The sequence below is a fragment of the Sturnus vulgaris genome, chromosome 27, assembly GCF_052056855.1.
Source record: "Sturnus vulgaris isolate bStuVul1 chromosome 27, bStuVul1.hap1, whole genome shotgun sequence".
NCBI classification, from domain to species: Eukaryota; Metazoa; Chordata; class Aves; order Passeriformes; family Sturnidae; genus Sturnus; species Sturnus vulgaris.
In genome coordinates this window covers 4,794,112-4,810,232 of record NC_142269.1, presented here as the reverse complement: position 1 = coordinate 4,810,232, position 16,121 = coordinate 4,794,112, and the positions used below count along the sequence as shown (strand labels likewise).

Below are 16,121 nucleotides of genomic sequence, written 5' to 3'. Positions count from 1 at the left end.
TGCCACGCAGAGTGACAGTGCTGTGCCTGGATATCCCCGCTGCAGGGGACAGCCAGTGCCACGGTCAGGTGTTCCCAGTGCAGGTGACAGTTCTGTGCAAGGTGACAGGGCTGACAGTGCTGCGACTGGCGGTCCCCAGTGCAGGGAATAGTGTCGTGCCAGGTGACAGATGTGTCAAGTGCTGCACCCAAGTGTCCGCAGTGCAGGGGACAGTGCTGCGGGAGGGGTTCCCAATGCAGGACTATGCTGTGCTGCGTGACGGGGTACCCCGCGTCCCCGGTGCAGGGGCCAGTGCAGGTACCGGTCCCCGCGGTCCGTCAGGCGGCCCCGGTGCTGGGGTCCCCGCCGAGCCCGGGCTCCCCGGCGGCGGCGCGGGGCCGGGGCCGCCGGCGGAAAGTGTGTCACTGGGGCACGAGGCTGTCCCCGGGAATCACATGGGGGAGGCGGCGGCGCCGCGTGCGGCCCAGTGCGCAGCCGCGGCCGGTGCGGGGGGCGGCGGGGCGGGCGGCGGGCGCACAACAGCCCGCACCGGGCGGCGGCGCGGCACGGCTCGGCGCGGCTCCGCTCTGGGAGGCTCAAGGGGCCGGGACAGGATGGCGGCCCCCGAGGCCGGCAGCACAGGTCAGTGCCCCGCCGGAGCCCCCCAACCCCGGGACCACCGTGCGGGCACCGGCACCGGCAGCGGTCCCCAGCACCGGAGCGGATCGGGGGGGCAGCGCTTCGGGACTGCGGCGAGGGGCTGCGCGCTGAGACCGCGAGTTGGAGGGGTCCGGACACCGGGACCAAGGGGTCCCGCACGCCCGACCGGGCAGGATGCGCACCGGGGCCACGTCCCGGAACGGGGCTCCGTCCTATCGGGACCGAGGGGTCCTGCAGAGCGGGGTAAGGCTCGGACAACGGGGCCGGGGTGTCCCCGGGAGGAGGGTAGGGAGGGCTGCGCGCCGGTACCGGCTGTGTTGCACACCGGGGCGACGTGATCACTAGTACTGGGGTGTTCAGGCGGTCGGGGCAGAAGGGATGGAGACTGGACTGGGATATCCCGAACGCCGGGGCGTGCTGGACGCAGGGGTAGGAAGGTTGAGAACAGGGATCGGTGTTCCAGGGTGTCCCGGGCAGCGGGACTGGAGGGGAGCGGGACGGGACCCGGGTGTCCCGGAGACCGGGACTGAGGATTCCCGAACGCCGGAGAGTGGTGGATGCAGGGGTAGGAAGGGTGAGAACCGAAATTGTTGTTTCCTGGGCAGCGGGACCAGAGAGGAGACAAGTGGGTCCACGGCAGCGGGACTGGAGTGCCCCAGAAACCGGGACTGCAGGGTAGCTCACAGGGATCGGTTTATCCCGGGCGGTGGGACCGGTCAGGGTGACCGGAGGAGACCGCGGCAGGATCTGGGCTTTCCGTATCAGCGGCACCGGGGCCACGGGGACCGGGCAGCCCGTGGACGGCCGAGGCGGTGCCGCGCGTGTCGGGGCTCCCTGCGCACCGGGAGGGACGGAGGGGGGACCGGAGGCGGTGCCCCCCCCTCCCCCGTGTCCCCCCCCCGCACGTGTCCCCCTCCCCGTCCCTGCCACGTGCGGAGTTTGTTTTCCCCGCAGCCCCGCCCTACCCCCTCCCATTGGTCGGCATATGACATCAGTGATGACGTCACGCGCGGAACTGGGGACGCCGCCGTTCATTGGGGGGGGTAGCCCAGTCTCCGGGACAACGAGAAGGGGCGGGGCGGGGTTTGGCCAATGAGGGGGAGATGGGCGTGGTAACGCGTGAAGGGGCGGGGTCTGAGGGGGCCACGTGCGGCTGGAGCACGTGGGGCGGCGGCGTGAGGCCGCCTGAGCTCGGGGGAGGGCTGCGGGGAGGCTGTTTGGGGGGGTTCCCTCTGTTTTGGGGTCAAGAAAGTTTTCCCTAGCTCTGGGGCAAGCCGTTAGGGGGAATCCCCGCACCCCAAACTGTAAAATGGGCGTCCCGAGGCTTTGGGGTGTGGGGATCCCCCCATTATTTTGGTGTCATAGCAGCGGGGGCTCCCCAGGATCAGCTGCCCTGGAGGTGGGACCCACTGTCCCCAATTCAGTGACCCCCTTTGGAGGTGGTTCAGTGCGGGGGGATGGTGACAAGCTGGCTCTGGCGCGTGGCATCTGTGCCAGCGGCACCGTGTGCGGCGGGAGACACATGGCCGTGGTGATCCCGTGTGTCCCCGACATCACCATCCACGTGTCCCAGCCCGGAGTCGTGTCCCGGTGCTGCTGTCCCTGCCCCGTGAGTTGGGTGACAACGACTGTGACTGCAACCAGGAGCCACGCGTGTTTTTCCCCCCATGTTGCTCCCCACTTTCGGGGGTCCTCACACACCTCCTCAGTCCTGCAGTGGGGACGTATCCCCCCATTTAGGGGGCTGCACTGGGAGCATTCCGGTGCCATGGGAGGCTCCACTGGGAGCACCCCAGTGCCGTGGGGGTCTGTGTCACGGGGGGCTGCGCCGTGGGACTGTCCCGGCAGCTGTGGGGCGGGAGCCTGGCTGTGCTGCAGGCACGGAGCCAGGAACGGCAGGAGTAACTCCTGTGACCTCCTGATTTCACCTCTCCAGAGGGTTCCCAGCCCACATTCCTCCTGCAGGCAATTCCGGGGTGCCCTGCCCGTGTCCCCAGCCGGCACGCACCAGGATAAACCCGGCTGTCCCCGTCCCACGTGGGGCCGTAGCCCGTGGCGGCCGGTGGGTGCGGTGCCTGACTCAGGGTGGGCGGCACACGTGCGGCGCAGCGGGATATCCACGGATCCGGGATGCATCCGGGGTGCTTCCCTGTAGACCCCACCCCGCGTGGGGCTGCGATTCCCCTCCAGGGGGCTCCCCCCGCCCCCCCCCCCCCCCTCCTGCGCTGTGGGAGGCTGAGCCTGGTGTAGCTCATTGCATAGGTGGCCCACCGGGATGCACCCGGGATGCTTCCCTATGGATCCCACCCCACCTGGGGCTGCAGTCCCCCTCCGAGGGGTTTCCCTGAGCCTGGCACAGCTCAGTGCGTGTGTGGCTCCGCGGGATGCCCATGGATTCTAATTGCCGATGGATTCGGGGTACTTCCCTTGGCATCCCACCCACCTCCGGAGGTTCCCACCTCCACGAGTCGGGGGAGGATGAGCCCGGCACAGCTCAGTGCATGAGTGGCTCCTTCTTTCTGCAGGTGGGGTGATCAGCTACGTGGGCTCCAGCGGCGCCTCTCCCACCCGCACCAGTCCCGTGTCCCTCTGCAGCGACAGCTCCAACAGCAGCTCCCAGTCGGGCTCGCAGCCCTTCCCCACGTACTTCCCACCGTCGCCCACCGGCTCCCTCCAGGATTCCCGCGCCTATGGCGGAGCCACGCTGGCCCCCCATGAAGACGGCTCTCCTTCCTCCTCATCCTCCTCCTCCTCCACCTCCTCTTCCTCGTACAGCTCCTCGGTGAATTTCCCCGGGGTGCAGCCGGTCCCCGCGGACGAGCGGCGCCGCAGCTCGCCGAGCAAAGCCGGCAGCACCGTCACGAGTGAGTGGGGCTCGCGGGGGGATGGCGGGTGGTCTCCCCACCCCGCGGCACGCACCTCTGGACCCCGATAACCCCATACCCCCGCAGAGCTCAACGGGATGGTGCTGCTCTGCAAGGTCTGCGGGGACGTCGCCTCCGGCTTCCACTACGGCGTCCACGCCTGCGAGGGCTGCAAGGTACTGGGATGGGGCCGGGGATGGAGCGAGGTGCCCCTGTCACACTGCGGGGACCCCTAATGATTCCCCCGCTCGCCCCGCAGGGCTTCTTCCGCCGCAGCATCCAGCAGAACATCCAGTATAAGAAGTGCCTCAAGAACGAGAACTGCTCTATCGTCCGCATCAACCGCAACCGCTGCCAGCAGTGCCGCTTCAAGAAGTGCCTGCTGGTCGGCATGTCCCGTGATGGTGAGTTCGGAGGGACCGCTCGTGACTTCTGGAGCCGGGGATTCCCTCCGGGGGTGGATTCCCCGTGCCCAAGCGGCTGGTCACTTCCCGGGATTTATCCAGCGCTGTACGTTCCCTCTGGAGCCCGGTCCCCCTGACTGTGCTGGGTGCTGTGCCTGTCCCGCCTTCTTGGGAACCCCCATATGTGGGGCTGCGTGTCTCTTCCAAGACTGGGTGCCTCATGCCCAGAGCTACATGTCCCCTCCCGGGATGGGTTCCCCCCGTGTTCAGGGCTGCGTGTCCCCTCCAAGCCCAAGGCTGCAGCCCTGCTCCCGTCAGCTCCTGGCCCCTCATGGCGGGGTGGGGGTCACCGTGCTTGCTGCTACTGATGTCCCCCTAACACCAGTGTTCCCCCTCAGCCGTGCGCTTCGGGCGCATCCCCAAGCGGGAGAAGCAGCGGATGCTGGCGGAGATGCAGAGCGCCATGGGCGGCATGGCCAGCGCCCCACCGCCGATGCCGGGGCCCGGCGAGGGTCCCGCCGCGGGCGGGGTCCGCGCACCGCCTCCCGGCCCCCCGCCGCTCGCCCCCCCGGCCTGCTTCTCCCAGTTCCCCCAGCAGCTGACGCCGCCCCGCTCGCCCAGCCCCGGGGGGGCCACCGAGGACGTCATCGCGCAGGTGGCCAAGGCCCACAAGGAGATCTTCATCTACGCGCACGACAAGCTGGGACCCCCTCCCGCCTGCGACAGCGGTCTTCTGCGCTGGGACGCGCCCCCCGCCTGGGCCCCCGGCCCCCCCGAGCCCCGGCTGTGCCCCGCCGCCTACCCCGAGCCCCCGGCCCCGCGGGGTTGCCCCTGGCCCCGCGGCCCCAAGGACGTCCTGCCGGTGAGCGCCCGGGGGCTCCCGCTCCCCCCCGACTATTTTTAGCCGCTAATCACATTAATCCCCTTGTCGGTGCCCCCCTTCCTGTGGCGGCAGGGCCAGGGGAGCCCCCGATGCCCGCTGACCCCTGGTCACCCGCAGGCGTGCCCCATGAACAGCCACGTGCCCGGCCGCAGCGGGCGCTCCGTGCAGGAGATCTGGGAGGATTTCTCCCTTAGCTTCACCCCCGCCGTCCGCGAGGTCGTGGAGTTCGCCAAGCACATTCCCGGCTTCCAGGCGCTCTCCCAGCACGACCAGGTCACCCTGCTCAAGGCTGGCACCTTTGAGGTACGTCACGGAATGGCAAGGACTCAATGGACAGCGTGGTGCCCCACAGACTGACAGGGTGCCCCGTGGCATTGCCTGGTGCCCCATGGCATTGCACGGTGCTCTATGGACTGGCATGAAGCCCCAGAGCATGGGAACAGTGGCCCAGAATATGGCAGGAGTCCCGTGGCATTGCAGTGCCCCACATTTGGGAGCCACGGTGGCCATTGCATTGCCTGGTGCCTCACAGCACTGCAGTGCCCCACATTTGGGATCTGTGGCACAGAACACGGTGTCCCTGTCATGGCACAGTGCCCTGTGGACTGGCATGGAGCCCTGCAGCACTGCAGTGCTCCACAAACAGGAGTTGTGGTATGCAGCACAGTGTTTCTGGCATTATATAGTGCCCCATGGCACCGCAGTGGCACATTTTGGGAGCTGCGGTATGGAGCATGCCCCTGGCATGGCATGGTACCCCACATTTAGGAACCACGGACTGACATGAAGCCTCGTGGCACTGCCCAGTGTCCCATGGCATTGCAATGCCCCACATTTGGTGGCATGAAACACAGTTCCCATAGCATGGTACCCCACATTTGGTAGTCACAGTGTGGATCATGGAGCTCATGGCATGGCACAATGCCCCTGGCATCATCTGGTGCCCCATGGCACGGCAGTGCCCCACATTTGGGAGCTGTGGCATGGAGACTGATGTCCCCGTGCCTGTCGCTCTGCCTGGTGCCCCATTCCTTATCCTGCCCCTCGCCCACAGGTGCTGATGGTTCGCTTTGCGTCGCTGTTCGACGTGAAGGAGCAGACGGTGACGTTCATGAGCCGCACGCGGTACGGGCTGGAGGAGCTGTGGGCCATGGGCATGGGGGACCTGCTCGGGGCCATGTTCGACTTCAGTGAGAAGCTCAGCGCCCTCGAGCTCAGTGACGAGGAGCTGGGGCTCTTCACCGCTGTGGTCCTTGTCTCAGCAGGTGGGCACAGGAGGATTTGGGGAGTTTTAGGGGGAGATTGAGGCATTTGGGGCTGGGATCAGAGGAGTTTGGAAAAGGGTCGAGGAGTGTGGGGTTGGGATCAGGGGGTTAGTGGGGTGTCCGGGGCATTCAGGGATGAGATTGGGGTGACTGGGGTGGCATTGAGGTGACACCAGGGGAACATCAGAAGGTTCTGTGCTAGGATCAGGGTGATGCTGAGGTTGACATCAGGGGGTTTTGAGGGTGGAACTGGGGTGTCTCCTCCCTGGCTCCTGACCCCCTGTCCTCCATAGACCGCTCGGGTATGGAGGACACAGCATCAGTGGAGCAGCTGCAGGAGACGCTGCTGCGGGCCCTGCGGGCCCTCGTGCTGAAGACGCGCCCGGCTGAGACCTCGCGCTTCACCAAACTGCTGCTGAAGCTGCCGGACCTGCGCACCCTCAACAACCTCCACTCCGAGAAGCTGCTCTCCTTCCGCATCGATGCCCAGTAGTGCCCCCCGGACCCCCCGGGCTCCCCCGCGCACCCCTGTACATACACCACAGCGAAGGGACACACAGACTTCCCCCTCCCCCCCGGGGCAGCACCGACCCCGTGGCGCCCGTCGGACTCGCAGGGATTCACCCCAAGGTGGGCGCCAGGATGCTGGGACCCCCCACCCCAAATCGGGCACCGCCCCCACGGCTCCGCTGGCAGCGCCGGGGGGTCCCCTCGCCCCAACACCCCCGTTCTGGCGGCCGGGGGTGGGACGCAGAGGCTGGATCCAGCCGCGCTGGGGGGGTGGGTCTGGGGGGAGGGGGTTTGGTTGGTTGGTTTTTTTTCATCATATATTTATTACATAAATATATAGTAAAATAGACCAGCAACAATTACCATAAAAATATCTTTCTTTAAAATCCTGACCAAAACACAAAAGGGTTTAAAATCGCACGTCACAGACTGTGATTGTCACGGGGGCTCCGCGGCCCCCCCGGCCCGCGCCCCTACATTCAGCGACGCCGGCCGCGGCCCCCCCGGCACCCTGCATAGTGGGGGACCCCGCGTGGGGCGCGCCGAGCCGAGCCGGGCCGTGCCGGGGCTGTGCTGGGCCAGGTGCCGGCCGGGCTCGACGCCCACGGGCAGGGGCAGCTCCGGGAGCCATGAGGTATGTGCTTGGGGGGGGGGGGGGGGGGAACGGGGGGCGCGGGGACGGGGGACGCGGGGCGGGGGTGGCCCGGGGGAGGTGGCGCAGGGGTGGGGGGCACCGGTGTGGCCCCCCGGGACCGACGCTGGATGCTGGACGTGCGATGGCGACGCGAGACGGAGACGCGGGGACGGCCCGGGGGGGGCGCGGGGGGAGTACAGGGTTGGGGGGCGTGCGGGGGGCAGCGGGTGGGGAGTGCCGGGCTGAGCCCCCCACCCCGGGACAAGCTGCCCCAGGGCCCCGTGTGGCCGCTCGGGGGGGGTCACGGGGGCTGATTAAGACACGTCCCGTGTCGCGACGGGAGCGCGCGGCGTCACACGGAGTGTGCGCGGGAACATGCGGGCAGCGCGGGGCCACGGCACCGGCACCGGTACCGCAACGACATGGCACGGCCACGGCACCGGCTCCGCGCCGTCATTGCACCAACAGGAGATGCCATGGCACTGAGATGGCACGGCCACGGCACCAACACGCGTGGCCGTGGCACCGGCATTGCACCAACGTGCCTTGCACTGGCACCGACATGGCACGGCCACGGCGCTGGCACAGCACCAGCACGCGTGGCCACAGCACCGGCACGGTCACGGCACCAACATGGCACGGCCACGGCACCGGCACGGCCACAACACCACCGGGCGTTGGGGGGCATCAGCCGGGTGCCGCAGCCCCGCCCGTGGCCCGAAGGCACGTGTCGGGACCGGTGCTGCCAGGGCTGGGGGGCGAACCCCCGAACCCTGCGCCCCCCCAGTGCGGGCGTTAGTGTTCGGCTCCTATTGCACCGCCCGCAGCCGGTGCTGCCGGGACCCCCGAGCCGGGACCCCCCGGGCACCCGGGTGGGGGTTTAAGACATTTTGCACCAAGGTCAAATCCGGCGCTGGTACTTAGGGCTGGGGGCAGGCGCCCCCACCCACGGCACCCTGGGGTGCCACAGCCCCGCTGTGCCCCCCAACCCAGCTGCAGGGGGTCTGGCGGGGCCCCCCCGACATGACCCCTATGGTTGTGGGAGTCTGGGGTGTGGGGGGAGCCCAGCCCGGCCCCCTGTGCCTGTGGGGGGACGTGTCTGGTGTTGGGATTTTCTGCTTTTAAACGACCCGTAAAAAGATTTTTTTTTTTAATTACAAAAATTATATATTTTATATATATTTATATATATATATATATATATTAGCTTAGGTGGGCCCGGCCTGCCTCGCCGGCCCCCCCCCGGCCCGCACCCCCCCTCGGCCTCCGCCTGAGGTAAGAAAAAATTCACAAACCTAAATCTTGGGGGGGGGGGGGAATAAAAAGGTGATAAAACCATTCCCGGGTGCCCCCTTGCAGCTGTGCCCCCCCACCCCAACCCCCTGTGGGACTCCCCCTGCCGGCCCCCGCCTCAGCCCGGCCGCCCTGGCAGCATTGGGGGGGCAGTTGGGGGGGTGCAGCCCCCCCAAAGTGCTGCTGCCAGGGGGCCGGGGCAGTAGTGCAGTGGGGGATCCCGGGGGGGGCACCCACTGCCCCCCCGCCGGCGCCTCCGGGGCCTTTGCAACTCCTGACGGACACGACAAAACCCACGAGGACGAGGGGAAAAACAACAAAAAAAAAAGGACAACGGAAAAGTTGGGGGGGGTTGGGGGGGGAGTCGCCCCCCCCAGTGTCCTGCAGCGCCCACCATCCGCGGCGCTTGGCACAAAATTGTCTCCTCTCAGCCCAAAAAAAAGACAAGAGAACCCCCCAAACCCCAAATCTGGCCCCAAATTTGGGGATAAGGGGGGGACACAGGGTGGTCACCCCAGCCGGGGCAGACCCAGTGGGCTGGGGAGGGTCCACCAGCCCTGCACCCCGATGGGCTGGGTCCCCCTCACCACCGCTGTGCCCCCCCTGTGCCCCCGCCCTGCTGTGGGGGGTGGGGGGTCCTGGCCCCCACTTTGCTATGGGGGGGGTCCTGGCCCTCACCCCACTATGGGGGATGGAGGTCCCAGCCCCTGCCCTGCTATGGAGGAGGGTCCTGGTCCCCACCCCAGCCCCCCAAATTGCTGCCCGGCCAAAAGTGCATATGGCCACGGCCCCCCAGCCGAGGCAGCCTCTCCCTGTGCAGCCCAGAGCCCCCTCCTCTCCTCCCTGCTCTTCCTCCTCCTCCTCCTCCTCCTCCTTCCAAAGTGCAGTTAGTTTAATATTTTAGCCTCTCAGGGAGGGAAATAAATGCTTAAAAAATAATAATCTACGAAGAGAAGGACAATAAAGGGAACGCTCGACCGTCGGGGCCCTTCCCTGTGCAAACAAACAAAATTCGTCAAGTCCTGGGGCGGGGGGGGTGGCTGTTGGGGGGCACAGCAGGACCCCCACCCTGGGCACAGCATCCCCTTGTCCTTACAGGGGGACGAGAAAGATTTTGGGGGGGCCAGAGTGGGGTTGTGGGGGCACAGGGTGGGGGGTGTCAGCCCTACACCTCCTGGTCCTCGAAGACCTCGAGGAAGAGGGGGGGGAAGAGCTCGGTGGGACACTCCACCTTCATGTGCAGGAAGCGGCTGGCGTGGCAGGCGCCGATCATCCGCAGATCCGTCACCTTCATCAGCAGCTTGGGCCAGAAGTGGGGAATGTTGTGTTTGCGGTAGTTGATGTAGTGCTCAAAGGCCAGCAGATACGTCTCCTGGCACTTCTCGATCTTCTCCACGCAGATCAGCCCCGTCCGGTCTGCAGGAACCAGGGAACCGTCAGGGCACCATGGAGTCACAGAATGGTTTGTGTGGCAAGTGATGTTAAAGCTCATCCAGTCCAACCCCTGCTATGGGCAGGGACATGTTCCCCTACCCCAGGTTCCTCCAAGCCCCATCCAACCTGGCCTTGGACACTTGCAGGGATGGGGCAGCCACACTTCTCTGAGCAACCTGTGCCAGGGCCTCACCACCCTCACAGAGAGGAATTTCTTTCCAATATACCATCACAATCTTCCTTTTTTAGTTTAAACCTCTCCTTGTCCTGGCATTTTCTACCTCTGGAACAGTCCCTCTCCCAGTCCAGCATCTACAGGGATTCTCCCTCCCACAGGGCAGAGTGTCCCATGCACCCCTGGCTGTTGGGGTGCCCATCCCACAGACCCACGTCAGTCTGGAAGAGGTCCTCAGGGGACCAAGAGCCTCAACCTGGGTATCAGGGACTGGAGTTCCTACTTCATCCTCTTGGGATCCCTTCCAGCCTGGCACAGCTGCCCGAAGCTCTAAGAATTGGGAGTGCCCACCCCAAATCCAGGGGGGCATGGTTTCCCACCCAACGCACTCTGAAGATGTTGGGGGGCTCTGCCATCAGAGTGCCCATCCAACACACCCCCAAGACAGTGAGGACTCTGGGCATCGGGGTGCCCACCCAATACACCTTCATATGCTGGAGGTGGTGGGCAAGGGGGTGCCAACACAACAACCCCCATGGACAACCTCTGGGCATGGGGATGCCCATCCAATTCCCCCTGAAGCTGCTGGGGACCTCTGGCATCAGGGTGCCCACCCAACACCTCTCCAGGACCGTGAGAACTTGAGCATTGGGGTGCCCACCCAACATACCCTCCAATTCCCTGGGCACTGGGGTGCCCACCCCATTCCACCATCACCCATTACCTGAGGACATGAGCAGCACAGCCTGGAGCAGGGCCACCTCGGTGTCATCCAGGTTGAAGGCAGAGAGGGACTTGCCCAGGTCGAAGATGGCATCGGAGACGACGCCGAGGCCGCCGTTCTTGAGCTGCTCACGTTTCACTGCCATCTCCCCGCTCAGCGTCAGCGTCTCGCTCTCGGGGTCGTAGCGCACGGCCGCCCGCAGCGACATGATCTCCATGCAGCACCCCTTCAGCAGGATGATCTGGTCCTCGCAAGGCAGCTGGGGGAAGTTTTGGGGGTTTTGGTGTGACTCAGATTCTGGGCAGACCACCCCAGACCTCCCAAACTGCCCAGCCCACCGTTACCTCTGAAAACATGGGCAGTTTTTTGGCAAAGTCGACCACGCGGGTGATGGCCGGGGTGATGATTTTTGTAAACTCGCTGAACGCCTCCAGGTCGACTTTGTCCCCATCGGGCATGGAGGCCATGGGGGACTGGCCGATGTCCTCAGGCTGTGGGGGACATGGTGGTGTTGGCGAGGTGTGATGTCACCATGTGCCCCCTGGGACCACCATGGTGGCATTGGGGAGCGTGATGTGGCCGTGTCACCCCTGGACCCCCACAGCAGACAGGGCACGTGGTGTGACTGTGTCCCCCCCATGGTGGACAGTGGGGTTTGGGGGTGCAGCGTGACTGTGTGACCTTCTGGGACCCCCATGGTGGGCAGTGGGGTTGGAAGCGTGGTGTGATCATATCCTGCCCTGGGACTCCCGTGGTGGCATTGGGGATCTGGTGTGACCATGTCCAGCCTGTGGTCCCCACAGTGAACAGTGGTGTTAGGGGGTGCAGAGTGACTGTTTTCCCCCCATGACCCCCACAGTGGACATATGGGGGTGAGGTGTGACCGTGTTCCCCCTCCCTGGGACCCCCGGGGAGCCGTGATGTGACCCTGCCCCACCCTGGGGCCCCCACGTCACCGGGAGCAGTCATGGCAGGGCCGGTGCAGCAGCCAGGAGAGGGAGCTGCATGACAGGGACAGTGGCAGGGCCAGGGCCATCCGCGGGCACAGCTGTCCCCTTCGGTCACTGCTCACCCCTGAACCCTTTGGGGGTGACTTACTCAAGGACACTGAACGATGTCCCAACCCCCCTCGACTGCCCAAGGACACCTGTGACATCCCAAACCCTGGCACTGCCACCATGTGTGTGCTGAGTGTGCGAGCACTCAGCAGATCCCAGCTGGGGCTGGGGGCAGGGTGGGGGCTGAGATGGTGACAGAGTCCCCTCACCAGGAATTTCCGCTTCTGCTTCCAGTGGCTGCCCTGGGCATTGGTGCTGCGGTGGGCTTCTGTCACAACATGGATCAGCTCCCACTCCTCGGCGCTGGGGTTGGGGCGATGCTGCAGGGACTTGATCATCTCCTCCTTCCGCCGCCGCTCCCGGTTCTCCTCGATCAGCTTCCGCTTGGCTACCCGCTTGGAGTCATCCAGCACCACTGCCGGGACCCCTGGCATCAGCCAGGATCCCCTCATCCGTGCATCCCACGGTGACCCCCCAGCCTCCTCCTATGGCTGCTCCAGGCGCCTCAACTCGCACCATAGCACCAGGACCCCAACCCACCTCCCAAAAACCACCCACTATCATCTGGAACCCCTGCAGTCAGCTAGGACTCCACATCCATGCATCTCACCCCGCTGCTGCATCACAGCACCTGACATCCCAGCCTGCTCCTGCAGCTGATCTGAGTACCCCAATGTGCCCCATGGTGCCAGGACTCCAACCTGCCCCACCAGCTGAGCCCCTCCCGTGTCCCCCAACTCACGGTCCATGGCCATGCCCACGGAGATGCACTTCTTGAAGCGGCAGAGCTGGCACTGGTTGCGGGTGATCTTGTCAATGACGCAGCACCCATCGTATTTGCAGGAGTAGGTGGGGTGCAGGTTCTTCTGGATGGTCCGACGGAAAAATCCCTGGGGAGGGCGCAGGGGGTGGCACAGTGAGCCCTGCTGAGCCCCCCTGAGCCCCCTAAGCCCCTCTGCCCCAACTCACCTTGCAGCCCTCGCAGGTGATGCAGCGGTAGTGGTAGCCGGTGGCCTTGTCCCCACACACCACACACTGTTCATCTTTGTCCAGGTAACTAGGGATGTACCCTGCGGGGACCCTCGAGTCAGGGACCCCCAGGGCACCCCGGGGCAGGGCCCCCCACAGCAGAGACTCATGGGGTGCTCCATGACAGGGATTCCCATTACAGAGACCCCCAGAGCACCCCAAATCAGTGGCCCCCAGAGTGCTCCATGACAGGGTAACCCCAGGGAACCCCAAGTCAGGGACTCCTGGAGCACCCTGTACCAGTGACTGTCCCACACACCCCACACCAGGGACCCCCCCAGAAACCCTGAGTCAGGGAGCCCTCTGCACACCCCAAAACAGAGACCCTTGGCTTATGCAGCATCAGGGACCCCCCTCCACACCCCATGCCAGGGATGCCCAGCATGCCCTCCCCTCTCCGTGCCTCAGTTTCCCCTCTGTCTGCACCCACCACTGTCTGCCCCGCCACTGCCCCTGCCCTGGCACGGGAAGGGTTAACGCTGGGGGTGTGTGGGGGGTGCCCGAGCCCCCCGCACCAATAAAGCCCCCATTATCCCATTATCCGGCTGGGGACCGGCAGCGGGGGGGTCCCCGTCCCCCTGGCACACAAAGACCCACTGTGTCCGGGGTCCCCCTGCCTGGCAGCCCGGGACCAGCCCCCCGCCACCACCGGCTCAGGGAAACTGAGGCACGGATCATCCATGAAGCACGGGGTGGCTCCCAGCACCCTGGGTCCCCGATGTCACCCCCAGCAGCTCACCCTCGTGTTTTGGGGGTGCTGGAAATGGAACTCCCCGAGGGTTGGGAGAGATGGGGAGGGGGCTGGACGCCTGGGCCCTCCATGTAGAGAGCACCCATAATTCGGGGGGGTGTCCCCAGCACCCCGGGACTGCCACACGCACCCGGCATCCCACAAATCCAGGCGTGGGGACCCCTGGAGCCCTCTGTGGCGCTCGGCAGGTGCTGGCCGTGGGGGTCCCCGGGTGTTCCCTCCCTCACGGAGCGGGGCGGGTGCAGGGGATGGGCGGGAGTTGGACGCCCGGGTTCCCTCCGGCCCCCCCGCCAGGTCCCGCCGGCGCCGGCCGCTCCCCGCCGGGGAATGGGGCAGGGCGGGGGGCAGCGCCCGCGGGGCCCCCCTTATCGCCCACCCCAGGGCGCTGCCGCCCCGACAGCACCGCCCCGACCCACGGGGCGCCGACGGGGACGTGGGAGACTGGGACCCCGGGAGACCCTGCAGGGATGTGGGGTGCGGGGAGGGCCTTGGGGGGCGACATGGGAGTAGGGTGTGCGCGGGATTCTGGGGTGCCTGGGAGACATGGGGACCTCGGGCTGACACACCAGGGGTGTCCGTGGGACCCTGGCAACGACATGGAGTTCCTGGGGTGCCCACAAGGGACAAGGAGTGTCCGTGGGACACTGAGGTGCACAGACGTAGGAATCCTGGGGTGCCCATGGGGGACAAGAGGTGTCAATAGAGTTTGGGGGACACAGGTGACACATGGGGTGTGCAGGGGACCCTGGCAAGCACTCAGGGCCCCCAGGGTGGCCACCAGGTATGCCTGCAGAAGCCGGGGAGCACATCAGGTACTTGAGTGACCCGGGGGTGGCCAGCAGGGCCATGGGGTGCCCGGGGGGGGTTCAGCGGGTGCCGCGGGTCCCCGTACCTGACATGCTGCTCTTCACCAAACATTGGCTGCTCTTTCTTTTGCGCTTCCCATCCAGCCACCTGCGGGAGCGGGGGGATAGGCTGGGACGGTGCCCACGGATTCCCGCTGCCCCCTCCAAAATTCCAAGAGCCCCCCAAAATCCCCCTCGGACCCCGTTCTCTGCTGGGAAGCAGGCAGCCCCTGGTGGGGGGGTCCCAACGCGGCGATGTCACAGGTGGGGTCCGGCCCTGGGGTGCGGGAGGGGGGGGGGGTAGGAGAGGGCCCTGGGGACCCCCCCCACCCAGAACGCCCCTCCCGGGACCCCCCCTCCGGGACACGGCACCGCCCCAGGAGGGGCTGGGACCGGGCGGGGGGAGGGAAGGGGGGTAAGGAGGGGAAGGGAAAGGGTGGCGGGTGGGGGAGGGGAAGGGAAAGGGTGGGGGGTGGGGCGGGGGAAGGGTGGGGGAGGGGCGGGTGGGGGAGGGGCTCATTCACAGTCAAAGACAAAATGTCCTTTTGGCTGAGCGGGGAAGTGACGTCATCGGGGGCTCAGCCAATGGCGGGCGGCGGGGGTCCGCGCGCGCCCGTCCCCGCGGGGGGGGGGCCCCGAGGCCGCGGGGATCGGCACCTGCGGGGGGGGGGCGGGGGAGCCCCCCGGGGACCCCCGCACCCCCACAGGGGGGCTCCAGGCAAAGGTGACCCCGGGCCGCCACCCCTCATCGGGGGCTCGAAATAGCCCCGGGAGGGAGGGACGAGGGGCCCCCGCCGGGAGGGGGCGGCTGGGAGAGGCACGAGTGGGGGGGACGCCCTGAGGGGGGCACGAGTGGGGACGTGTGGGCGTTGGGACACATGGACACCTGGGCATGGACGCACCATGGTGGACACACCATGTGGGGTGCAGCGGGACACGCAGGACATGGGCACATGTAGGGATACCCAGAACGCGGGGGCACATAGGGACACCTGGGGACATGTGGGGTACAGGGGGGCTGGGGGATACCTGGGGTACGGGGATGCACAGGACATGGGGACAGCCAGGTTTGGAACATGCTTGGGGACACATGGGGTGGACGGGGACGTGGTGGGCACGGGGACACAAGGGACACCCAGGACACAAGGGACACACGGGGCACGGACACATACACAACCACACAGGGACACACAGGGACACAGGGGACACCCAGGGCACAGACATGCATGACCATGCAGCGACGCATGGGGACATACTGAACACGAGGACACCAGGGACACACCAGGCACGGGGATACAAGGGACAGAGTGGGCACAGGGGTGCAGCAGGTATGGGGACACACAGAACGTTCGGACGCGGAGGGCACAGCCAGGTGCAGGCCACACAGGGATGCGCAGGGACACGCCAAGCGCAGTGCCACACGTGTCTCCCGCGTGTCCCCGCGTTGGGGTGGGGGCTCACCGGGTGTCCTCTGGCTCCGACAGCGGGTCCAGGGTGCTGGGCTTCTGTTCCATTCACCGCAATTCCATCAAGGAGCGCTCAGCACCGACCGAGGGGGCTCCGGCGCCACGCGGGGGCCACGGCGGGGGGGCCACGGCGAGGCGGCCACGGCG

The 16,121-nt window shown here is 66.5% G+C and overlaps 2 protein-coding genes across 2 annotated transcripts; one reads left to right on the top strand and one right to left on the bottom strand.

Moving 5' to 3' along the window:
- The first annotated feature begins 507 nt into the window (after positions 1-507).
- Positions 508-6,844, top strand: NR1D1 (nuclear receptor subfamily 1 group D member 1). Its single transcript, XM_088179577.1, has 8 exons — positions 508-621; positions 3,165-3,503; positions 3,591-3,679; positions 3,763-3,907; positions 4,306-4,769; positions 4,908-5,093; positions 5,845-6,055; positions 6,349-6,844. Exons 1-8 carry the CDS (start codon positions 594-596, stop codon positions 6,546-6,548), a joined length of 1,662 nt encoding a protein of 553 aa, XP_088035703.1. The 5' UTR covers positions 508-593; the 3' UTR covers positions 6,549-6,844.
- A 2,497-nt stretch (positions 6,845-9,341) lies between these two features.
- On the bottom strand, positions 9,342-16,121 carry THRA (thyroid hormone receptor alpha). The gene is made up of 8 exons (XM_014885513.2): positions 15,970-16,121; positions 14,556-14,617; positions 12,853-12,953; positions 12,626-12,773; positions 12,093-12,298; positions 11,170-11,316; positions 10,826-11,084; positions 9,342-9,908 (listed from the first exon to the last, which is right to left on the bottom strand). Exons 1-8 carry the CDS (start codon positions 16,020-16,022, stop codon positions 9,658-9,660), a joined length of 1,227 nt encoding a protein of 408 aa, XP_014740999.1. The 5' UTR covers positions 16,023-16,121; the 3' UTR covers positions 9,342-9,657.

What these genes read in the sequence shown, in the direction of transcription:
- NR1D1 (XM_088179577.1), top strand. Translation starts at nt 594, where the DNA reads ATGGCGGCCCCCGAGGCCGGCAGCACAG. An exon ending in AGCCGGCAGCACCGTCACGA is followed by an intron (nt 3,504 to 3,590) that starts GTGAGTGGGGCT and finishes ATACCCCCGCAG; the next exon opens with AGCTCAACGGGATGGTGCTG. An exon ending in GGTCGGCATGTCCCGTGATG is followed by an intron (nt 3,908 to 4,305) that starts GTGAGTTCGGAG and finishes GTTCCCCCTCAG; the next exon opens with CCGTGCGCTTCGGGCGCATC.
- THRA (XM_014885513.2), bottom strand. Translation starts at nt 16,022, where the DNA reads ATGGAACAGAAGCCCAGCACCCTGGACCCGCTGTCGGAGCCAGAGGAC. An exon ending in GGTGAAGAGCAGCATGTCAG is followed by an intron (nt 12,954 to 14,555) that starts GTACGGGGACCC and finishes GGGTCCCCGCAG; the next exon opens with GGTACATCCCTAGTTACCTG. An exon ending in TCACCTGCGAGGGCTGCAAG is followed by an intron (nt 12,774 to 12,852) that starts GTGAGTTGGGGC and finishes CGCCCTCCCCAG; the next exon opens with GGATTTTTCCGTCGGACCAT.